This window comes from Salmo trutta, chromosome 7 (assembly GCF_901001165.1).
Source record: "Salmo trutta chromosome 7, fSalTru1.1, whole genome shotgun sequence".
NCBI classification, from domain to species: Eukaryota; Metazoa; Chordata; class Actinopteri; order Salmoniformes; family Salmonidae; genus Salmo; species Salmo trutta.
The window spans coordinates 45409833-45430120 of NC_042963.1; the positions used below are offsets into that span (position 1 = coordinate 45409833).

The 20288-nt window shown below is 41.6% G+C and overlaps 1 protein-coding gene across 1 annotated transcript in view; it reads left to right on the forward strand.

Annotated features, from left to right (window-relative positions):
• Positions 1–769: 769 nt before the first annotated feature.
• LOC115197499 (laminin subunit beta-1) overlaps positions 770–20288 on the forward strand; it is a 36554-nt gene continuing 17035 nt past the window's right edge. Inside the window, exons 1-17 of the mRNA XM_029759113.1 lie at positions 770–894; positions 1472–1638; positions 3767–3908; positions 6122–6195; positions 7584–7772; positions 7924–7987; positions 8187–8389; positions 12115–12235; positions 12450–12638; positions 13721–13897; positions 14006–14118; positions 15802–15881; positions 16096–16231; positions 16360–16518; positions 16705–16832; positions 17289–17409; positions 17600–17801. Coding sequence (XP_029614973.1) covers positions 864–894; positions 1472–1638; positions 3767–3908; positions 6122–6195; positions 7584–7772; positions 7924–7987; positions 8187–8389; positions 12115–12235; positions 12450–12638; positions 13721–13897; positions 14006–14118; positions 15802–15881; positions 16096–16231; positions 16360–16518; positions 16705–16832; positions 17289–17409; positions 17600–17801 — 2296 coding nt within the window. The 5' untranslated portion in view covers positions 770–863. The remainder of the gene's footprint in view (positions 895–1471; positions 1639–3766; positions 3909–6121; positions 6196–7583; positions 7773–7923; positions 7988–8186; positions 8390–12114; positions 12236–12449; positions 12639–13720; positions 13898–14005; positions 14119–15801; positions 15882–16095; positions 16232–16359; positions 16519–16704; positions 16833–17288; positions 17410–17599; positions 17802–20288) is intronic.

The following is a 20288-nucleotide window of genomic DNA, read 5'->3' on the forward strand; positions in this document are numbered from 1 at the left end:
CAGACTCAAAAGCTCATTGAATCTGTTCCTACAGTCCCCCTCTTTGCCATTTCAAAGATAATTGAATTAGAACTGCCACCCTGTTTCTCCTCCAGCTATGGTTGGAGTTGGTACTGACAGACACACACACACACACACACACACACACACACACACACACACACACACACACACATACTCACCCCCCCCCCCCCCCCCCCCAAACACCCGGTGACACATAATTAAGGTTGTAGGTGATAGTTTAGTCTTTGGTAATCTGTCATTACCAACAACTGAACAGGAAAGTTTTAAGCTCTTAACCTAATTTCTCTTCAGTACAGTAAATTAGTAGTATGGCTTCAGTACCTATATTATCCCTGCTTTACCTGAGCCTAGGGACATAATAGGACAGCTTCCTGCCTTAGTGGAGGAATGTCCTTTGTTCTAGATGGGTAGGTCTAGATGGGGGTTGGTATCTGAGAGAGAAGACATTTACAATCCTATTAGATGTGTAAGTTTGAACTTTCTCTCAATGAGAGCATAATGAGATGCTGTCAACATGATCCTTCTGCTCCAAAGAATCTGCCACATTTCAGATAGCCCACAGGTAATGATTTATCTATTGTGTAATTGGTCGTCAAACTATACAAGTCAGTTGATGAGCATGTGTAGCTGCTGGTTATAGGACTTCACTGGATTTATCCAATAGAGGCTTTGGGGAGGGCGAGTTACACCCTGTGCGCATGCTTGAGGATAGGGGGACAGAAAAATTACTCAGTTTTCTCAGTGGTGATTTGAGGGGTAGCGGGACAAGAAAAGCGTGAGGAGCAAAACCCTACCATAAGGAACCGCACACAGTCTCGCGGAGAGGAAGCACACCAAAAATGTTGCTATTTCAAATTGCGACCCTGCTATGTAAGTTTATTATTTTTATCATTTTGAAATGTTTTCTGTAGAACGCATGTCCAACATTGAGTCAACTGAAAGTTCATAATGATACACTTTGCATGTAGTCTAATGAAGAAAATACAGTTAAGCATATTTAAATGGCTATTAGTTCTAAAAGTTTAAATAGTCAACGCTTCGTAGGCTAATTTCATTCATCATATGTGGAATTGTTTGTATTTTTTGTTTGACTATGACACATATTGTTCTTGTTATAAACTCGGCATGAAACAATTAAAGAACTTCATGTGGCATTAATATAAATCAAAGACCCATTGAAATGGAAGGTTTATATCCTGTTTTTCAGATTGTGTTTTCGACTAAAACGTACATTTTTATTATGGAGTCCTATCCTAGTTTTAAAAGTTTTATGGACAGGGAGACCAAAGCTCTGAGCACTTTTCGTTAGTATTTTATTCAAATTCTTAGGCTATTTTATCTAATAGCCCACTTGTCTTTGACATTTTTGTACAATAAAACGTCCCTCCACAACCTGTATTGAATAAATCCCATTGTTCAATATTGCCTCTTCTTCGTGTTGCCGCAGGCGCGTGCGTCCTTGCCCAGGTACCAGAGTTCAGCGATGTGTGCACAGAGGGGAGCTGCTACCCCGCCACGGGAGACCTTCTCATCGGCAGAGCCCACCAACTCTCTGCCAACTCCACATGCGGCCTCCACCGGCCCGAGCCGTTCTGTATCGTCAGTCATTTACAGGTAAATGCTTCTGGCACAAGTGCAGAGACTATTTGGACTAGGCCCCACGTGTTATTATAGGCCTATATACTTCATTATCTATCACACAAATATTGTTATGCCAAGTTGACAACAGTTCAATCAATGGTCAATAGGATTTGTTATTATTTCACTGGCACGAGCGTGTAAAAGTACCGATATTCAATATTCACGAAAAGCAAGCTCTGATTTGTTGTGCCTCTGGGCAGCATTTGGAGTCTCTCATTCATGCCTGTAGTAGCGAGGGAGATAAGCAATACATAGATATGCTCCATAATAAAGCATTCCTGTAATTGCTAACCTGAGGGTGTTTGCTCTTGGAAATGGGAAAGATAGTTTTGACCTTGTGAAAATTTGTGTTGAGAATAAAATGATGCTATATTCATTGTCGTGCGTGCCTGGATTCCTTTCCCAAGTAATCTAGGCTACTACTAAACAAAGTAACAGAGTGCAAAGAGGCACAAAACAGGCTAGGTGGTTAACTCAAAATTAAACATTAATTACAGTATCACATTAAATGATAACATTGTTTCATTTCCTCAGTAAGAAAAGCTCCCCTATTTATTTTAATGGGGAATAAATGCATGCTCAAAATGAAAATTCTCTTGCCGTGGGCAATGTGGCGTTCAGATTTCATAATAACTACTGTAAGGTTTACAGTCAATCACTTGTCTGTTGGGGGTGGAATATATAAATGGGATATATTCCAAATATCCCTTGGGCTTTTATTGTCAATACAAGTACTTCCTTTCACATATTTTTTCTTAAACTCCTGCTTTCTCAATATGAGCGTAGGAGTGGGAAAGATGTTTAGGATTTGGGAAGGATTGGTTTAGGAGTTGCACGACCCTCTGAGTTGTCTAGACTGCTTCCTGGATCACACAATCATTCTAGAAGCATTATTGAGGTTCAGAACAACAATGACTTCAATGGCTTGAAAGTGGCTGTGCCAGCAGCTTGGATGCATGGGGGCTCATTATATTGGCACAGACATTCCATGGTTAGAGATATCCAAACCATCAAACAACCATCACTTGAAGAGCCACCATCAAATACTTTTGCCGTGCACTTACATGAAAATAAATGGTTGCCTTGCTTGAGACATCCTATTTTTATCAGTATCCACCTAAATCAAATGTACTAGAAATGGCTGATTCTTGTTCTCCACCACCTTAACTGTAGAGTATTTGTGAACACTTCTATGATCTGTTGAGCATATTTTTAAAGCAGGGGTGTCAAATTCATTTCATGGAGGGCCTAGTGTCTGCAGGTTTTTCTTTTTTCCTTTCAATTAAGCCCTAGACAACCAGGTGTGGGGAGTTCCTTACTAATCAGTGACCTTAATTCATCACTCAAGTACAAGGTAGGAGAGAAAACACACAGGCACACTCGGCCCTCCATGGAATGAGTTTTACGTGTGATTTAAAGTATGGTATGCCCTGAGCATGCAAAGAATTTAAGATGGAAATCTAATATAATTAAATGAATTACATTTATGTCACCACTGAAGGAGAGAGAAACCAGATCGTGTCAGTGAAAGGCGTGATTCAACAGGGTTACATTTCTTATCAAACACATATCTATGTGCTGGAATTCAAACGATTGTGTGTGGCTGTGGACACACTACTATGTTGCATGGTCTGGATGTATAGAAGGTTTACAATCTTGTAAAGTTGTTTTCTTGTCAAGTGGTGAAAAGACGTTGGAAGGAAATCCAGATGGTGCTGAATTTGAACCCTTGAGCATGTGTATACATACACACACACACCCACACACACAAGCACACATAGTGTGTTTTCTGAACATCTGGTGGCCAAATGAAACCTGCATTGTCAGCAGCCTAAGGTAAGCCTTCACTGATGAGTGAGACCAGGGCAAGACACACTCCTCATTTTAAAGTAGTTAAGGCCCTATTTAGCTCAATCACTTATTTCAGCATTCATATCTGCTCTTGATAAAATACCCAATTTCAATGACTTCTGTATGAATGGGCTCTTCAAAGATGTTCATTATCTGTACCCTCACCTGATTGGGAGAAATCGTCTTGGCATCCCAAGAATCCCACTGACATTTTTATCTCTCTTTCTCCCAATCTTCACGGTCTCTTCAGGAAGAGAAGAAATGCTTTGTGTGTGACTCCACCGACGTCTATGTCAAAAGCGTGGTTAACGCCACCACCGGCCACCGGGTGGAGAATGTCGTGACCACATTCGCCCCCAACCGCCTGAAAACCTGGTGGCAGTCAGAGAATGGTGAGTTCTCGTGAGGAAAAAATGGTGGATGGCTAGTAGGTAGATGAGTTCAATTAAAGGCGACTGTCTTCTTTTCCCCCCTCAGTATATTTTCACCCTCCAATCCCTTACCTAACCCCTTTAATCAATGTGAGGGGAGACATCAAAGAGAAAGCAGAAATGGCTGACTTAGATGATGACCAGTTTATAAACTTTGGAATGCCAGGATTAACCCATGGGGAATGATTACCCAGGTGGCTGTTAGATGAGGCGGGGTTACACCCTGTGTACTTGCGGCCCGTTTGCCAAATTTGGCCCGTGGGTGGTTTTATTTGGCCCCCCACGTTTTCTGAGCAAAAAAACATTTATTTTGAATTTTTATTGCTGGACATAATAGACTAAAACCACCAGGAAATCAGCTCCAAATGATTTTAATTTAAGAAATCAGTTCACAACTATTCTCACGCTTTGTATAGAGAAACATGTAATCATATACAAATGTTTTAGTTAAACATTATACTGTATCTGTTCGGGCTTCTTGAGGTCAATTTGCTATCTACAAATTATTTGTAATTATGTTCCGACCCCCTGACCATCCGCTCAAGACTTGGACATACATTTTTGCCAACACATGGCTAACCTTTGTTTAACCAGCTTAACAGCTGCTTTTAGTGAAAATATGTTTGGAGTTACCTATCTATCTAATAGGCTATGTTAGAATTTACACTTCCTCTTCCAATTATAATGTGGGGAGGTCAAAATTATGAAAAACGATGTTTCAAATCTATTAGTTTTAAAATGTTGATTACTTCTCCTTGCCATTATCATTCACCTGATGAAATGACAAAACATGTGCAAAACATGTCCCCGGGTTACGGTTTGCCTGGGAGGGTGTCCCTCGGAAAGAACAAGTTGAAGACCCCTGGTTTTGAAGCGTTGTTAATGATTACTAGGAGGCCAAAAGCATTGAAATCGTCCACAACTTAAATACAAATTCAGCTATCCCAAGTGCATCTTGCCTTGAAGAGTTAACTCCCCAAAAAGTGCTGGAAGGATATAAGATTCAGAAAGTAATCTGATAGGAGTTAGGGGAGGTTTGGCCGAGGATAAAGCGGTGGGAATATTTCTCCGGAAGAACAGGAAGGAGGTTAATACTCACTAGTGGAGCAGCCAACTACACAGATGGGCCTGGCAAAAGAGACAGGGAATTTTCATTCATAATCCAGACATTACTGTACTAGATCCACTCTATTACAACACTGTCCCAGTAGGCCCCAGCTCAAAGCACAACCCTCTTACCACCTTTTCTAACTGCCTTCTCCTCAAAAGCTGTGCCAGACCATCGCCCAAGAACACACAGATCCTACTACATTTGTTTTGTTTTTAAAGTGACTTTGAGATTGTACTTGTAATGAAAAGCGCTATATAAAATACATGTATTATTATTATTACAATTATAATTATTATAAGCACAGGTGAGGTTCCCCCAAAACTAATGTAAAACTGACACTCAATAGTCCCATTCTACAAAATAAGATGGGGGGGGACGCATTAGTGCTTAGTTGATGAACTCTGTGTTGTTGCTAAAGTAACGCATGAATTGTATATAGTCTAATGATGAGTTCGAATATTTTCTCCTGTTATACATTGTTGCATATTGATAAGTGGTGGCTTGTTCTTGCTCTTATTGCTAAACAATAAACATAACCAATTAATATTAGTTTCACCAAAGAAATAGAGATATTTGAAATGGTTAAGTTGTTATTTGCTGCTTAACTACCTAGCAGCTATGCGTAAAACCCACTGCCCCATTTTTTGGCAAAGAAGAATGTCAGGAATCAGAAGGGCAGCCATGAGCTTTATATCATAGAACAGAACCAACCATGAAAAGACTATGAAGGGAGACGTTAAGAGTTAATGCATGTTTTTTGGTCCAGAAGATGCACTGTGAGGAGTGGATAAGTGTCATGTATAGTTAACCATTCCAGCCTGTGTTATGCTTGGCTCAATTGGAAACCTGTATGTACACTCATGTTTTTGTTTCTGTCTCTCCTTCCGCTCTCCACCCTCTCTGACTTCATCACATTTTTAAATTCTATCCTTCCCTTGCTGTTTGACCCTGTATTTTTTCTCTGTCCCTCCCTTTTAACATTTTTGGCCACCTCTTTTTTTCTCTTTCCCCTTGTCCTTTCCCTCCTTGTCTCTTTCCCCCCGCTTCTTCCTTCCTTCCCCAGGTCTTGAGAAAGTGACCATCCAGCTGAACTTGGAGGCAGAGTTTCATTTCACCCACCTCATCATGACCTTCAAGGTAACCAATGGGGAGGCCGGGTCAGAGGGCTCAATGTGGGGGAGCGTGGGTAGTGTGTAAGGGGATGCTGGCTGGACCGTCTACTCTGCAGATTATCACAAGGCTTAGCCTCGTGGGAGGTCTACCATACACACACACACACACACACACACACAGCTGTGTGAGCCTGAGGAATGGAGAACAGACCGCCCACCCGTCTGGGATTGTTCGCTCCACACAGATCTGGCCTGTATCACTTTACTCACAATTGCAGCTCGTTTATGCTGTGTAACAGGAATTTTGTAATACAGCCAATATTGAACTAAACTGTGACATCAATTTTGTGTGACAAATACAGCTGAAATAACAATTTGAGATTCATTTCAAGTTATGAATAAATGTACTGTGACAGACATACCCAATGGATAGCAGCTTATGATAGGAAGGATGTGAAGAAACATATCTTATATCCCTACTATCCATAGATCTTTCAACATAAAGATGTTCCCGTAGTGTAACCAAATTGACATTGTAATTATGGCATTATAGTATCTAATCTTTTTCGATCAGGTCACACCTAATATTGATACTATGCATGGCAGTCTCTCTTGGCTAAGAGTTGAGGAAGGACTGACTGCGTCACTTCTTGTTTTTAAAAGAAACATTAATGTGTTGTAAATTCACTTGCGCTATATAAGATGGAAGGGAGTTCCATGCACTCATGGCTATGTATAATACTGTATGTTTCCTTGAATTTGTTCTGGACCTGGGGACTGTGAAAAGACCCCTGGTGACATGTCTGGTGGGGTAAGTGTGTGTGTCAGTGCTGTGTGTAAGTTGACTATGCAAACAATTTGGAATTTCCAACACATTAATATTTCTTATAAAAACAAGAAGTGACGCAGTCAGTCCTTCCTCAACTCAAAATTCCTGTTACACAGCATAAATGAGCTGCAAATGTGAGTAAAGTAATACAGGCCAGACCTGGTTTCAAAAAACAAATAAAGCAAAATCTCAAGGCGCAAAGCCTCTCCCCCATGTGACCTACTTGTTGTGTGTATGTACTGACAGGTATGTGGAACTGATAGATGCACACGTTTACTACATGTTCATGTTTTTAAATGTATGTCAATTGTAAAGTATTTTGTCTGTAATGTCTTGTTCGTTATATGTCAGACCCCAATAAGACTAGCTGTCGCCATTGGCGTTGGGTAATGGGGATCCTAATAAATCATAATACATTTCTCTCCTGGTTATGGTACTCACGTCATCTTTGATTACAGCGGATGATGTACGTTTAGAAAAAGTGGGCCATTTTCCAGATGTACTCATGGTCAAATTGCTGGTTGTAACCTCAGTGCATATGTATATCACCAGGATGCGTAAGTATGGTTTCTCCTCTATGACAGACCTTCCGGCCTGCTGCCATGGTGATTGAGCGGTCGGCTGACTTTGGGAAGAACTGGCAGGTGTACCGCTACTTCGCCTACGACTGTGAGTCAGCATTCCCTGCCATATCCTCGGGGCCCATGCAGAAAGTGGATGACGTCATCTGCGATTCACATTACTCCGACATCGAACCATCGACAGAGGGAGAGGTGTGTGTTTTGCATGACTGAGTAATAACTAATTAATAACGAAGTAATAACTAATTACATATGACACAATATTCTGGATGTATTGAGAGAAAAGAAGCCATTTGAAAAAATTGTGTAATCCCACTGACCGTAAACCCATCTGTCTCTGTAGGTCATCTTCCGAGTTTTGGATCCAGTTTTCCGTATTGAAGATCCCTACAGCCCCAGAATCCAAAGTAAGTTCCAGCTACAATATGTGTACTTAATGATTTATGTCTGCTAATAAGTTATTATTATTATCCTTCCCATTTTTGGACAAATACCAGCTATGTGTTGCTTATTAACCAACTATACTGAAACTGCTAAATAAACGTCTACACACAATGACCTCAGGGCTACAAGCTAACGGCTAACACATGTCTCTTTCTCCTTTAGACATGTTGAAGATCACCAACCTGAGGGTGAAGTTCACCAAGCTGCACACACTGGGAGACAACCTGCTGGACTCCCGCATGGAGATCAAGGAGAAGTACTACTATGCTGTCTACGACTTGGTGGTACGGGGAAACTGCTTCTGCTACGGACACGCCTCCGAGTGCGCGCCCGTCGATGGCGCTGGGGATGTTGTTGAGGGAATGGTGAGTTCTCGATGATAAGATTATCCTAGTTTTCATCACTTACTACATAGTCCCACAAACCCGCCATCACCCAGTTGATTGCCTGTTTTGTTTTCTGTAGTACATCAGGTCTCCTTAGGTCAGTGGCGGTCGGTGCCGTTTAAGATGAGGTAGGACGCACATTTTTTTAAAGAGCATGGCTTTATTTCTGTTACAGCATATTGGATGACTATCATTCATATTCCATTCACCCAGCTCAATGTAACATCGATAGGTTTAGGCTACTACATGATTCTCAAATTTTCCCTATACAGACCATGAGGTTGCTACAACCTAGCCTATGAATGAAAGTTTACAACGTAGGTACACGGGTCGAGAGAAACATTTTGAGTAATCAAGGTGACAGACAGTGGCACATTCAATACTGCCTTGCATACGCTTGCCTGCATCTAGCTCAGCTGTAACTCATTCCACGGAGGGCCAAGTGTCGGAGGGTTTTTCATTTTTCCTTTCAATTAAGACCTAGACAACCAGGTGAGGGGAGTTCCCTACTAATTAGTGACCTTAATTCATCTACCAAGTACAAGGTTGGAGCGAAAACCCGCAGATACACGGCCCTCTGTGGAATGATCTGGCTGATCTTGGATGTAATCATTAGTCCAACAGTTGCAAACAATAGTTTCTATTCAGGTATGTTTATCCCTGTTTCGTTTCATTTACTTCTGTTTTAGAAACGTTTTTCAACACAATCGGCAGAATGAATACACACCTGATCACATGCAAAGACAGTTCACCTTCATAGCAGCCACATACAAACAGCATGATCAGTTTGGTCGTTCATTCCTTCTCGCATCTTAGTGTGCTCCTCCTCTCATCCTTTCCCTTTGCTTGTGGGCTTCAGTGCACAACAAATCAGCTGTCTGTGACCATGCGAAAAAACCTTTCCAAGCTAAATCTTCATATCATAACCACTACACACAGCCAACATTGTTGTCGCCATATTAGCTAACATCAGTCAACATAGCTACTAGAACTAACGCGTTAGTAATCCCTGTCCCGTCCTGACCATAGAAAGCTTTTATTTTCTATGGTAGAGTAGGTCAGGGCGTGACAGGTTTTTTTTCTAGTTGTTATTTTCTATGTGGGGTTCTAGTTGAGTTTTTCTATGTTTAGGTGATTGGTGTGATTCCCAATTAGAGGCAGCTGGTAATCGTTGTCTCTAATTGGGGATCATACTTAAGTAGCTTGTTTTTCACTGGGGGGCTATGGGATATTGTTTATGTATAGTTGAATTATAGTCACGGTTCGTCTATTCTTTATTTGTTTTGTATTTGCTTTACGTTTCACTTTATAATAAATGATGTGGAACGCTACTCACACTGCGCCTTGGTCCGATCATTTTCATGACGAACGTGACAGAATAAAACTGTCACGTCCTGACCATAGAAAACTTTTATTTTTGTGGGGGATATTGTTTATGTATAGTTGTATTCTGTTACGTTCGTCATGAAAATGATCGGACCAAGGCGCAGCGTGAGTAGCGTTCCACATAATTTATTATAAAGTGAAACGTAAAGCAAATACAAAACAAATAAAGAATAGACGAACCATGACTATAATTCAACTATACACAAACAATATCCCATAACCCCCCAGTGAAAAACAAGCTACTTAAGTATGATCCCCAATTAGAGACAACGATTACCAGCTGCCTCTAATTGGGAATAACACCAATCACCTAAACATAGAAAAACTAAACTAGAACCCCACATAGAAAATAACAACTAGAAAAAAAACCTGTCACGCCCTGACCTACTCTACCATAGAAAATAAAAGCTTTCTATGGTCAGGACGTGACAATCTCGCTTCATGCAGTACAGTGTACAGTTAGCAAGCAGTTTAGCAGTTACACCAGTGGGTCCCAGTGGCAATAAATGAATAAAACCAAAAGCTTAACTTGACTTGGAAAATTTCCAGTGTTGGATAGCCAGCTAGCTAACATAGCATCCTTCACTATTTAAGTCGGTAGTTTATGTAGGCTAAATTGCTAGCAGCATTCGCTAGCTAAGTGAAAGTGAAAAAATACAACTAAATATAGCTCTCTCTCTCTCTCTCTTGCTTCTCCTTCATTTTTAAAGAAATGAATTTGTTCAAAACTGTTCAACTATTGTCTTTTTCTCTCTTTGAGTCATCTACTCACCACATTTTATGCACTGCAGTGCTAGCTAGCTGTAGCTTATGCTTTCAGTACTAGATTCATTCTCTGATCCTTTGATTGGGTGGACAACATGTCAGTTCATGCTGTAAGAGCTATGATAGGTTTGAGGACGTTCTCCGGAAATTGTCATAATTACTGTGTAAGTCTATGGAAGGGGGTGAGAACCATGAACCTCTTAGGTTTTGTATTGAAGTCAATGTATCCAGACGAGGACGGAAACTAGCTGTCCTCCGGCTACACCATGGTGCTACCCTACAGAGTGCTGTTGAGGCTACTCTAGACCTTCATTGCAAAACAGTGTGTTTTAATAAAATCTTTGGTGACGTGAATATATTTAATATCGTTTTATCAAAAAAATGATAATTTCAAAAAATTTCACGATTCACGAAGTCGTGCATTTACATGTGTTTGTCACTGTTTGAGAACAACTGAGTTTGTGTTGGTGAGAATGTGTTTCTCCATCTGTGTGTGCTTATTTGTGGACAACATGTGTCTGTGTTTGTCTGTCTGTGTATGCTAGGGAGAGAAAAGGCAGTGCACTTCCTGTTTAGTCTCTGCTATGGTCTGTTTACAGTCTGTGTCTGTCTGCGGCTAGGCTACTCTACCTCTTGTTCACTGTTATTATAAAGCCTATTCACCAAGAAATAGGAAAGTAACTCTTGGGGCAGCAGGTAGCCTAGTGGTTAGAGCGTTGGGCCAGTAACCGAAAGGTAGCTAGATCGAATCTCCGAGCTGACAAGGTAAACATCTGTCGTTCTGCCCTTGAGCAAGGCAGTTAACACACTGTTCCTAGGCCGTCATTGTAAATAAGAATTTGTTCTTAACTGACTTGCCTAGTTAAATAAAGATAAAACAAAACTTAAGATTAATCAAACTATCTTATTCTTCTCAAACCCATTTTGCAGAGTGGTTGTCAAATTGATTCCCTCACATTACAATGTCTTAAAGACAAAACAAGATACAGTTACACCTTGCCTGAAGATGCGTAACATAAAAGCTACACAATCCTGTCATGAGAGTGACATAGTGCCTGTTATAACAGCTCAAGTCATAACACCAAATGCGTGGCACGTATCTGACATTTTGTTATAGGTTTTAATATTGAATTGTTAGTTTGAGTCTGTCTATCTGTTAGCAAATTGGCATTTGTCCATTCAGTTTAATGCAGAATAGATGAGAGCTAGTCAACACTGTAAACATGTCCTGCAGCCATCTGGAATAGGAATACACGGACCGCCTTTCGTCTTTAGTTTCCCTTTGCTTTTGTACTGATATCTCAGATGTAATTGACCATGATGGTCAAGGTGAGCACAGTCAAATAGCACTGAGGCCTCAGTCTCTGCACAGTAGTTGATAGGTCCCTGAACTACACTATTAAACCGTGAATATGGCCTGTGAAATCATTTTAAGGTGGATATCAATAAATCGTTTATGTACATGCATAGCAATGAAGTAATGGCATATTCACTGCTTGTAAGTGCTTATTAATGCTAGTTTCTCACCTCTGTCTCTGTATGTTTTCCCTAAGGTCCATGGCCACTGTATGTGCAACCACAACACCATGGGGTTGAACTGTGAGAAGTGTCAGGACTTCTACCATGACCTGCCGTGGAGACCAGCCGAGGGACGCAATACCAACGCCTGTAAAAGTAATCCACCTTAAGCTAACAAACTGTCTTAATAAAGAGTTCCCAAAGGGGAATATTATAGTTTGTGTCCCCTTTCAATTGATCACTTGTGATGACAGGCTGCAGTGTCTGCTCAGACCGTTTACAACCCTCCAACTGCCTTTTTATAAACACTGTGAATCAACATGTTGTTTTTGCCCCCCTCCCTTCCCCCAATCTGTCTCTCTCTCTGCAGAATGTAACTGTAACCAGCACTCAGACTCGTGTCACTTCGACATGGCAGTATACGTCTCCACGGGTAACGTGAGCGGTGGTGTGTGTAATGGGTGCCAGCACAACACTATGGGACACAACTGTGAACAGTGCAAACCCTTCTACTTCCAGCACCCAGAGAGGGACATCCGTCACCCCAGTATCTGTGAACGTAGGTTGAACCTTGAACTTCAAACTCCAACCCCCTCTACTCCACACCCCACCATCCAAACCCAGTCTTTCCTATCTCCATCCATCTTTCCATCCATCCTGTTATTTTCTCCCCATTACTTCTCCACCTCTTACCCTCTACTGTTTCTTCCACTCTTCCTCCCTCCATCTCTACACTTAACTCCTACTCCCCACTCTCCCTCATCTCATCCGTGACTCTGTCTGTCTCTCTTTAGAAATATATTTGTATATTTTCTCCTCCTCCCATCTGGCTCTTTGATCCTGCCTCTGTGGTCTGGATCTGAGAGAGAACACCTGGGTTTTTGAAGCTTTATCAGCCAAACCAGTGGTGTCTCCTTTTAACTCCAAACCGCTGTAGGGTGGAGAGAGACCCTTCTCATGTGTCACCTCCCCCCTAGGCTTTCATGGCTCTAGGTAGAAATTGACCTCAGGCCGCAGGGGATGCTGACCTCAGATTAGCATCTGGGAGAACTTCATCCTACTCTGCTTTGATGTGTGAATGATGGGCTTATTAGGCGTTTCACACTTGTCTCACCAGTGTTTTGAGTCCTTGTGTTTGTGGTGTGTGAGAGAGAACTTCCATTCAAGTTTCAGGTTTTTTATTGTCACTTGCACAAGTACAGTGAAATGCCTTTCTTGCTTGCTCTTTCCCAACAATGCTGTAACACCCTTTGTAAGCCTTTTTTCTCCCCTTTGGTATTCAGTTTGATATTATTGTTAGCCTGCAGGTAGCTACAGTAGCTACTAAATTCTTCAAGCAGATGTAAGAACATTTTTAAGGGATTTTCAAATAACCTTCAGAGATTACAATATGTACCTTTCTTGAAGAGGATGTACTTCCCTTATGAAAGATCAAATACCTCCCATTGATACTGAGCTTGATCATTTCCTTTTACTTGTTAAGTCTGACTTCCATTCCATGAATGTGGACTTCACCATTTTTTCTTCGTCCTGTTAGCTAGTCACCATTACAGCTTTCTACTCCCCCAGTTCCACTCGCAATACTCAATTTTACATCATAATGCCTATCTCAATGTTCCTGATGTTTCCCCATCTCTGTAGCGTGTCACTGTGATCCGGTGGGCTCTCTAAATGGTGGGATCTGTGACAAGATGACTGATGTGTCGTCTGGACTGATCGCTGGCCAGTGTCGCTGCAAGCCCAATGTGGAGGGAGAGCAATGTGACCAGTGCAAACAGGCCCACTACGGCTTGGGAGACCACCTTCTGGGCTGCATGGGTAAAGAGACACACACATTTACTCATGTGTTAATGGAGTCTGTAGCTTTTTCAAGCAGTAAGATGTCTCAATTTTATTTGAATACCTAGAAATTGTTGTTTTTCCCAGCCTGCACCTGTAATGCCCTGGGGACAGTTCCTGGAGGGAGCCCATGTGATACAGACTCAGGAGACTGTTACTGCAAACGCCAGGTCACCGGGAGGGACTGTGACCAATGTATGGTAAGGAACCTTATTCTTCTGATTTACATACTTTGTACACGAGTTGCTAATCAAAGTTCACATTGCTGTCTGATGGACCAAAAGGTTAACGCTTTCACTCTGTGAGAGACAGTTGACTTATGATCTCATGGCATTTGATGTCACCAATGGCCACTATTTACACATCTGATACACACATCTACTACATACACTGCTTCAGAAAGTTTTCACACCCCTTGACTTTTACACATTTTGTTGTGTTACAGCCTGAATGGAATATTTTTTGGAGTCACTGGCCTACACACAATACCCCATAATGTCATAGAGAAGTTATGTTTTTCAACGTTATTAATATTATAATATTTTCTTTATATTATTTGTTTTTACAAATAAATTAAAATTAGAAATTGAAATGTCTTGAGTCAATAAGTATTCAACCCCTTTGTTAAGGCAAACCTAAATATTTCAGGAGTAAAAATTTGCTTAACAAATCACATAATAATTTGCATGGACTCTGTGTGCAATAATAGTGTTTAACATGATTTTTGAATGACTACCTCATCTCTGTACCCCACACATACAATGATCTGTAAGGTCTCTCAGTCGAGCAGTGAATTTCAAACACAGATTACACTACAAATACCAGGGAGGTTTTCAATGACTGGCAAAGAAGGGCACTTATTGGTAGTTAGATTTTTTTTTTTAAAGCAGACATTGAATATCACTTTGAGCATGGTGAAGTTATTAAAACACTTTGGATGGTGTTTCAATACAGTCACTTCAAAGATACAGGCGTCCTTCCTAACTCAGTTGCCGGAGAGGAAGGAAACAACTCAGAGATTTCACCATCAGGCCAATGGTGACTTTAAAACAGTTACAGAGTTGAATGGCTGTGCTAGGAGAAAACTGAGGATGGATAAACAACATTGTAGTTACTCCACAATACTAACTTAATTGACAGATTCAAATGAAGGAAGTCTTTACAGAATAAAAATATTCCAAAACATGCATCCTGTTTGCAAGAAGGCACTAAAGTTATACTGCAAAACATGTTGCAAAGCAATTCACTTTTTGTCCTGAATACAAAGTGTTATGTTTGGGGCAAATCCAAAACAACACATTACTGAATACCACTCTCCATATTTTCAAGCATAATGGTGGCTGCATCATGTCATGGGTATGCTTGTAATCGTTAAGGACTGGGGATTTTTTCAGGATAAAAAAAAGAAACAAAATGGAGCTAAGTGTACTGTAGAGTAAAACCTGGTTCTGTCTACTTGAAGAATTTAAAAAAGAATAATGGCCAAATGTTGCACAATCCAGGTGTGGAAAGCTCTTAGAGACTTACCGAGAAAGACTGCAATCGCTGCCTATGGGGCTTCTACCAAGTGGAATGGTCTTCCCTGTGGCTCAGTTGGTAGAGCATGGTGTGTGCAATGCCAGGGTTGTGGGTTCGATTCCCACGGGGGGCCAGTTCAAAACAAAAAAATGCATGAAATGAAAATGAAATGTATGCATTCACTACTGTAAATCGCTATATAAATGAGATATTTCTGCATAAAATGTTCTATACATATGCAAAAATGTCTTAAAACATGTTTTTACTTTGTCATTGTGAGGTATTGTGTATAGATGGGTGTCATTAAAGGGTTGTTTTTTTTAACAATGTGCGTGTGTGTGTGTGTGTGTTTGTGTGTCCTACAGCCTCAGCACTGGGGGCTAAGCAATGACATGGATGGCTGCAGACCATGTGACTGTGACCTGGGTGGAGCCATCAATAACGAGTGAGCTCAAAGTTCACCTGGCTAATTCGTTAATCTAAATGCCTCACTTAAAAAATGTATAATTTATAAACAATTCTTCATAGTTGCCTCTTTTCATACAGCCACAGAAGTCTTAAAATGAACTGCTACCTTGAATGCAACACTAAGATGAACACTTTTTAACTCTGATTAAACTCCCTGACATTCCCTCCCTGTCCTCTCACTCTCACTCCAGTTGTTCCCAGGAGACTGGTCAGTGTGTGTGTCGACAACACATGTTTGGCCGGCGCTGTGACCAGGTGGAGTCAGGCTTCTACTTCATCGCCCTGGACCACTACACCTACGAGGCAGAGGACGCCAAATTTGGACCTGTGAGTTACCTTTCTACCTTTGACCTTTGGCCAATGACCCTAATGGGTCTTTCTTCTTCTAAGTTCTTCTGGGATCATGGGTGTTCCCTACTAATCCTTGTGACTCTTTTCTCCCTCTCTATCTCCAGGGTGTGACAGTGGTGCAGAGACCCCACCCTCAGGACCGTAGCCCCACCTGGACAGGGATAGGTTTCGTCAATGTTCCCGAGGGGGCCTACCTGGAGTTCTCCATCGACAACATCCCCCACTCCATGGAGTACGACATCCTCATCCGCTACGAGCCTCAGGTCAGTCCCAGCACGAACTGCCTTCCCAATGGACGTAAACTCCGGGGCACATGAGTGTCAGAGGGTTTTCATTTCTTCCTTTACTTAATTGATTATGTTAGGTAACGTCGCTGCTTGTCAAAGTCCTGTCATTACCCTTTTGTTTACCTGTTTACCAATGTCTATGTACCTGTTACGTTGCCATAGTTACCAGACCAGTGGGAGGAGGTGTTGATGACAGTGATGCGGCCCAGTGTGATTTCAGCTGACAGTCGCTGTGCCAACACCATGCCTGACGACGACAACCAGATGATATCCCTCCACCCCGGATCACGGTAAACACACACCGCCTCCTCTGTCAGTGTTGGGGAAGGAGGACTGTTGGGTAACTGGTGGGTGGGAGTGAGAGAAGGACTCTGAGTCTGTATATTAGGTATCCACTGAGTCTGTATATTAAGTATCTTCTGAGTATGTATATTAGGTAAACTCCAAAGCTGTATATTAGGTATACTTTGAGTCTGTATATTATGTATCCTCTGAATTGTATATTAGGTGGTAGATTCTTGTCTGTATATTAGGTAGACTCTGAGTCTGTATATTAGGTAGACTCTGAGTCTGTATATTAAGTAGACTCTTGAGTCTGTATATTAGGTATTCTCTGAGTCTGTGTATGCACCCTGTGTACGCCCTGAGGGTTCCCCTTTGAAAACACTGATTTAGTGTGTGTGTCATAGGAGTATTTTTAAACATGTGTTTTCTGACATCCATCTCTCTCTCTCTTGTCTCTTCAGATATGCAGTGCTCCCCAGACCAGTGTGTTTCGAGGCAGGGATGAACTACACTGTTCGTCTGAGTCTGCCCCTCTACTCAGCACTCAGTGACGTCCAGTCCCCATATACACTCATAGACTCGGTTAGTTCCCACACACACACACTGTCAAACACATAGACACAACTCTGACTTTTGGTTGAAATATCCATCGATGTCTATTCGAGACTTTGGCAGAAATTTCAGCTACTAGGATTTCATATTAGGATTGGGCCCTTACTGACTACATACTAAATCTCATTCCATCTCTTGTAACTTTCTTCCCCGTCTGTAGATTGTGCTGATGCCCCACTGTAAGAACCTGGAGATCTTCACTGGTTCTGAGGGCGGTGACTTGGCCACCAGCAGTGCCTGGGACACCTTCCAGCGCTACCGCTGTCTGGAGAACAGTCAGAGCGTAGTGAAGACCCCGTCCACAGACATCTGCCGCAACTTTATTTTCAGCATATCCGCTCTGCTGCACCAGGGAGCTAAAGGTATGGCACCACACTCCAGTCATGTGTGCTTGAACATACTTGTTTGCTCATGTATGTGTTTCTCAACTAAGGGTCTAAAAGGGTTTCTTAACTAAAGGTCTAAGTAGGTTTTTTTAACTAAAAGTGGAACTGACAGCGTTTTAGCAACATAAAATCATTAAAATCTGTTCATATACACCCCTAGGAAGAATATAATGCCTTTTTTTTACATTTTATGAGAAGCGATCACTTATATAAAGTCATTTTCACATTTTCATACTTTGATAGAAGATTTGGTAATGGCGTAGGGTAAGAGATTTGTGAAAATTCTATAGCAATATACAGTGAGGGGAGAAAAGTATTTGATCCCCTGCTGATTTTGTACATTTGCCCACTGACAAAGAAATGATCAGTCTATAATTTTAATGGTAGGTTTATTTGAACAGTGAGAGACAGAATAACAACAAAAATATCCAGAAAAACGCATGTCAAAAATGTTATAAATAGATTTGCATTTTAATGAGGGAAATAAGTATTTGACCCCTCTGCAAAACATGACTTAGAACTTGGTGGCAAAACCCTTGTTGGCAATCACAGAGGTCAGACGTTTCTTGTAGTTGGCCACCAGGTTTGCACACATCTCAGGAGGGATTTTGTCCCACTCCTCTTTGCAGATCTTCTCCAAGTCATTAAGGTTTCGAGGCTGACGTTTGGCAACTCGAACCTCCACAGATTTTCTATGGGATTAAGGTCTGGAGTCTGACTAGGCCACTCCAGGACCTTAATGTGCTTCTTCTTGAGCCACTCCTTTGTTGCCTTGGCCGTGTGTTTTGGGTCATTGTCATGCTGGAATACCATCCACGACCCATTTTCAATGCCCTGGCTGAGGGAAGGAGGTTCTCACCCAAGATTTGACGGTACATGGCTCGTCCATCGTCCCTTTGATCCGCTGAAGTTGTCCTGTCTCCTTAGCAGAAAAACACCCCCAAAGCACCTCCATGTTTGACGGTGGGGATGGTGTTCTTGGGGTCATAGGCAGCATTCCTCCTCCTCCGAACACGGCGAGTTGAGTTAATGCCAAAGAGCTCCATTTTGGTCTCATCTGACCACAACACTTTCACCCAGTTGTCCTCTGAATCATTCAGATGTTCATTGGCAAACTTCAGACGGCATGTATATGTGCTTTCTTGAGCAGGGGGACCTTGCGGGCGCTGCAGGATTTCAGTCCTTCACGGCGTAGTGTGTTACCAATTGTTTTCTTGGTGACTATGGTCCCAGCTGCCTTGACATCATTGACAAGATCCTCCCGTGTAGTTCTGGGCTGATTCCTCACCATTCTCATGGTCATTGCAACTCCACGAAGTGAGATCTTGCATGGAGCCCCAGGCCAAGGGAGATTGACAGTTCTTTTGTGTTTCTTCCATTTCCGAATACTCGCACCAACTGTTTTCACCTTCTCACCAAGCTGCTTGGCGATGGTCTTGTAGCCCATTCCAGCCTTGTGTAGTTCTACAATCTTGTCCCTGACATCCTTGGAGAGCTCTTTGGTCTTGGCCATGGTGGAGAGTTTGGAATCTGATTGATTGATTGCTTCTGTGGACAGGTGTCTTTTATACAGGTAATAAACTGAGATTAGGAGCACTCCTTTTAAGATTGTGCTCCTAATCTCAGCTCGTTACCTGTATAAAAGACACCTGGGAGCCAGAAATCTTTCTGATTGAGAGGGGGTCAAATACTTATTTCCCTCATTAAAATGCAAATCTATTTATAACATTTTTGACATGCGTTTTTCTGGATTTGTTTGTTGTTATTCTGTCTCTCACTGTTCAAATAAACCTACCATTAAAATTATAGACTGATCATTTCTTTGTCAGTGGGCAAACGTACAAAATCAGCAGGGGATCAAATACTTTTTCCCCTCACTGTAGAGTGGGAAAGCGGCCGAGCATTTGGACAATTAATAGACACTGCAGTAAATAAAACCGAATAAAAACATATCAGTCTCGTCCAGGACCTGACTCCACACAGACTGGTGCGCCATAGCCAATCAGAGCAGTAGTAAGCCTACAGTGCCTTCCGAAAGTATTCAGACCCCTTGACTTTTTTCACTTTTTGTTACATTACAGCCTTATTCTAAAATTGATTAAATTGTTTTTATCACTCATCAATCTACATACAATACCCCATATTGACAAAGCAAAAACAGGTTTTTAGAAATGTTTGCTAATTTATATATACATAAAAAGTATGAAATATCACATTTACATAAGTATTCAGACCCTTTACTCAGTACTTTGTTGAAGCACCTTTGGCAGCGATTACAGCATCGAATCTTCTTGTGTATGACACTACAAGCTTGGCACACCTGTATTTGGGGAGGTTCTTCCATTCTTCTCTGCAGATCCTCTCAAGTTCTGTCAGGTTGGATGGCCAGCGTTGCTGCACAGCTATTTTCAGGTCTCTCCAGAGATGTTAGATCGGGTTCAAGTCCAGGCTCTGGCTGCGCCA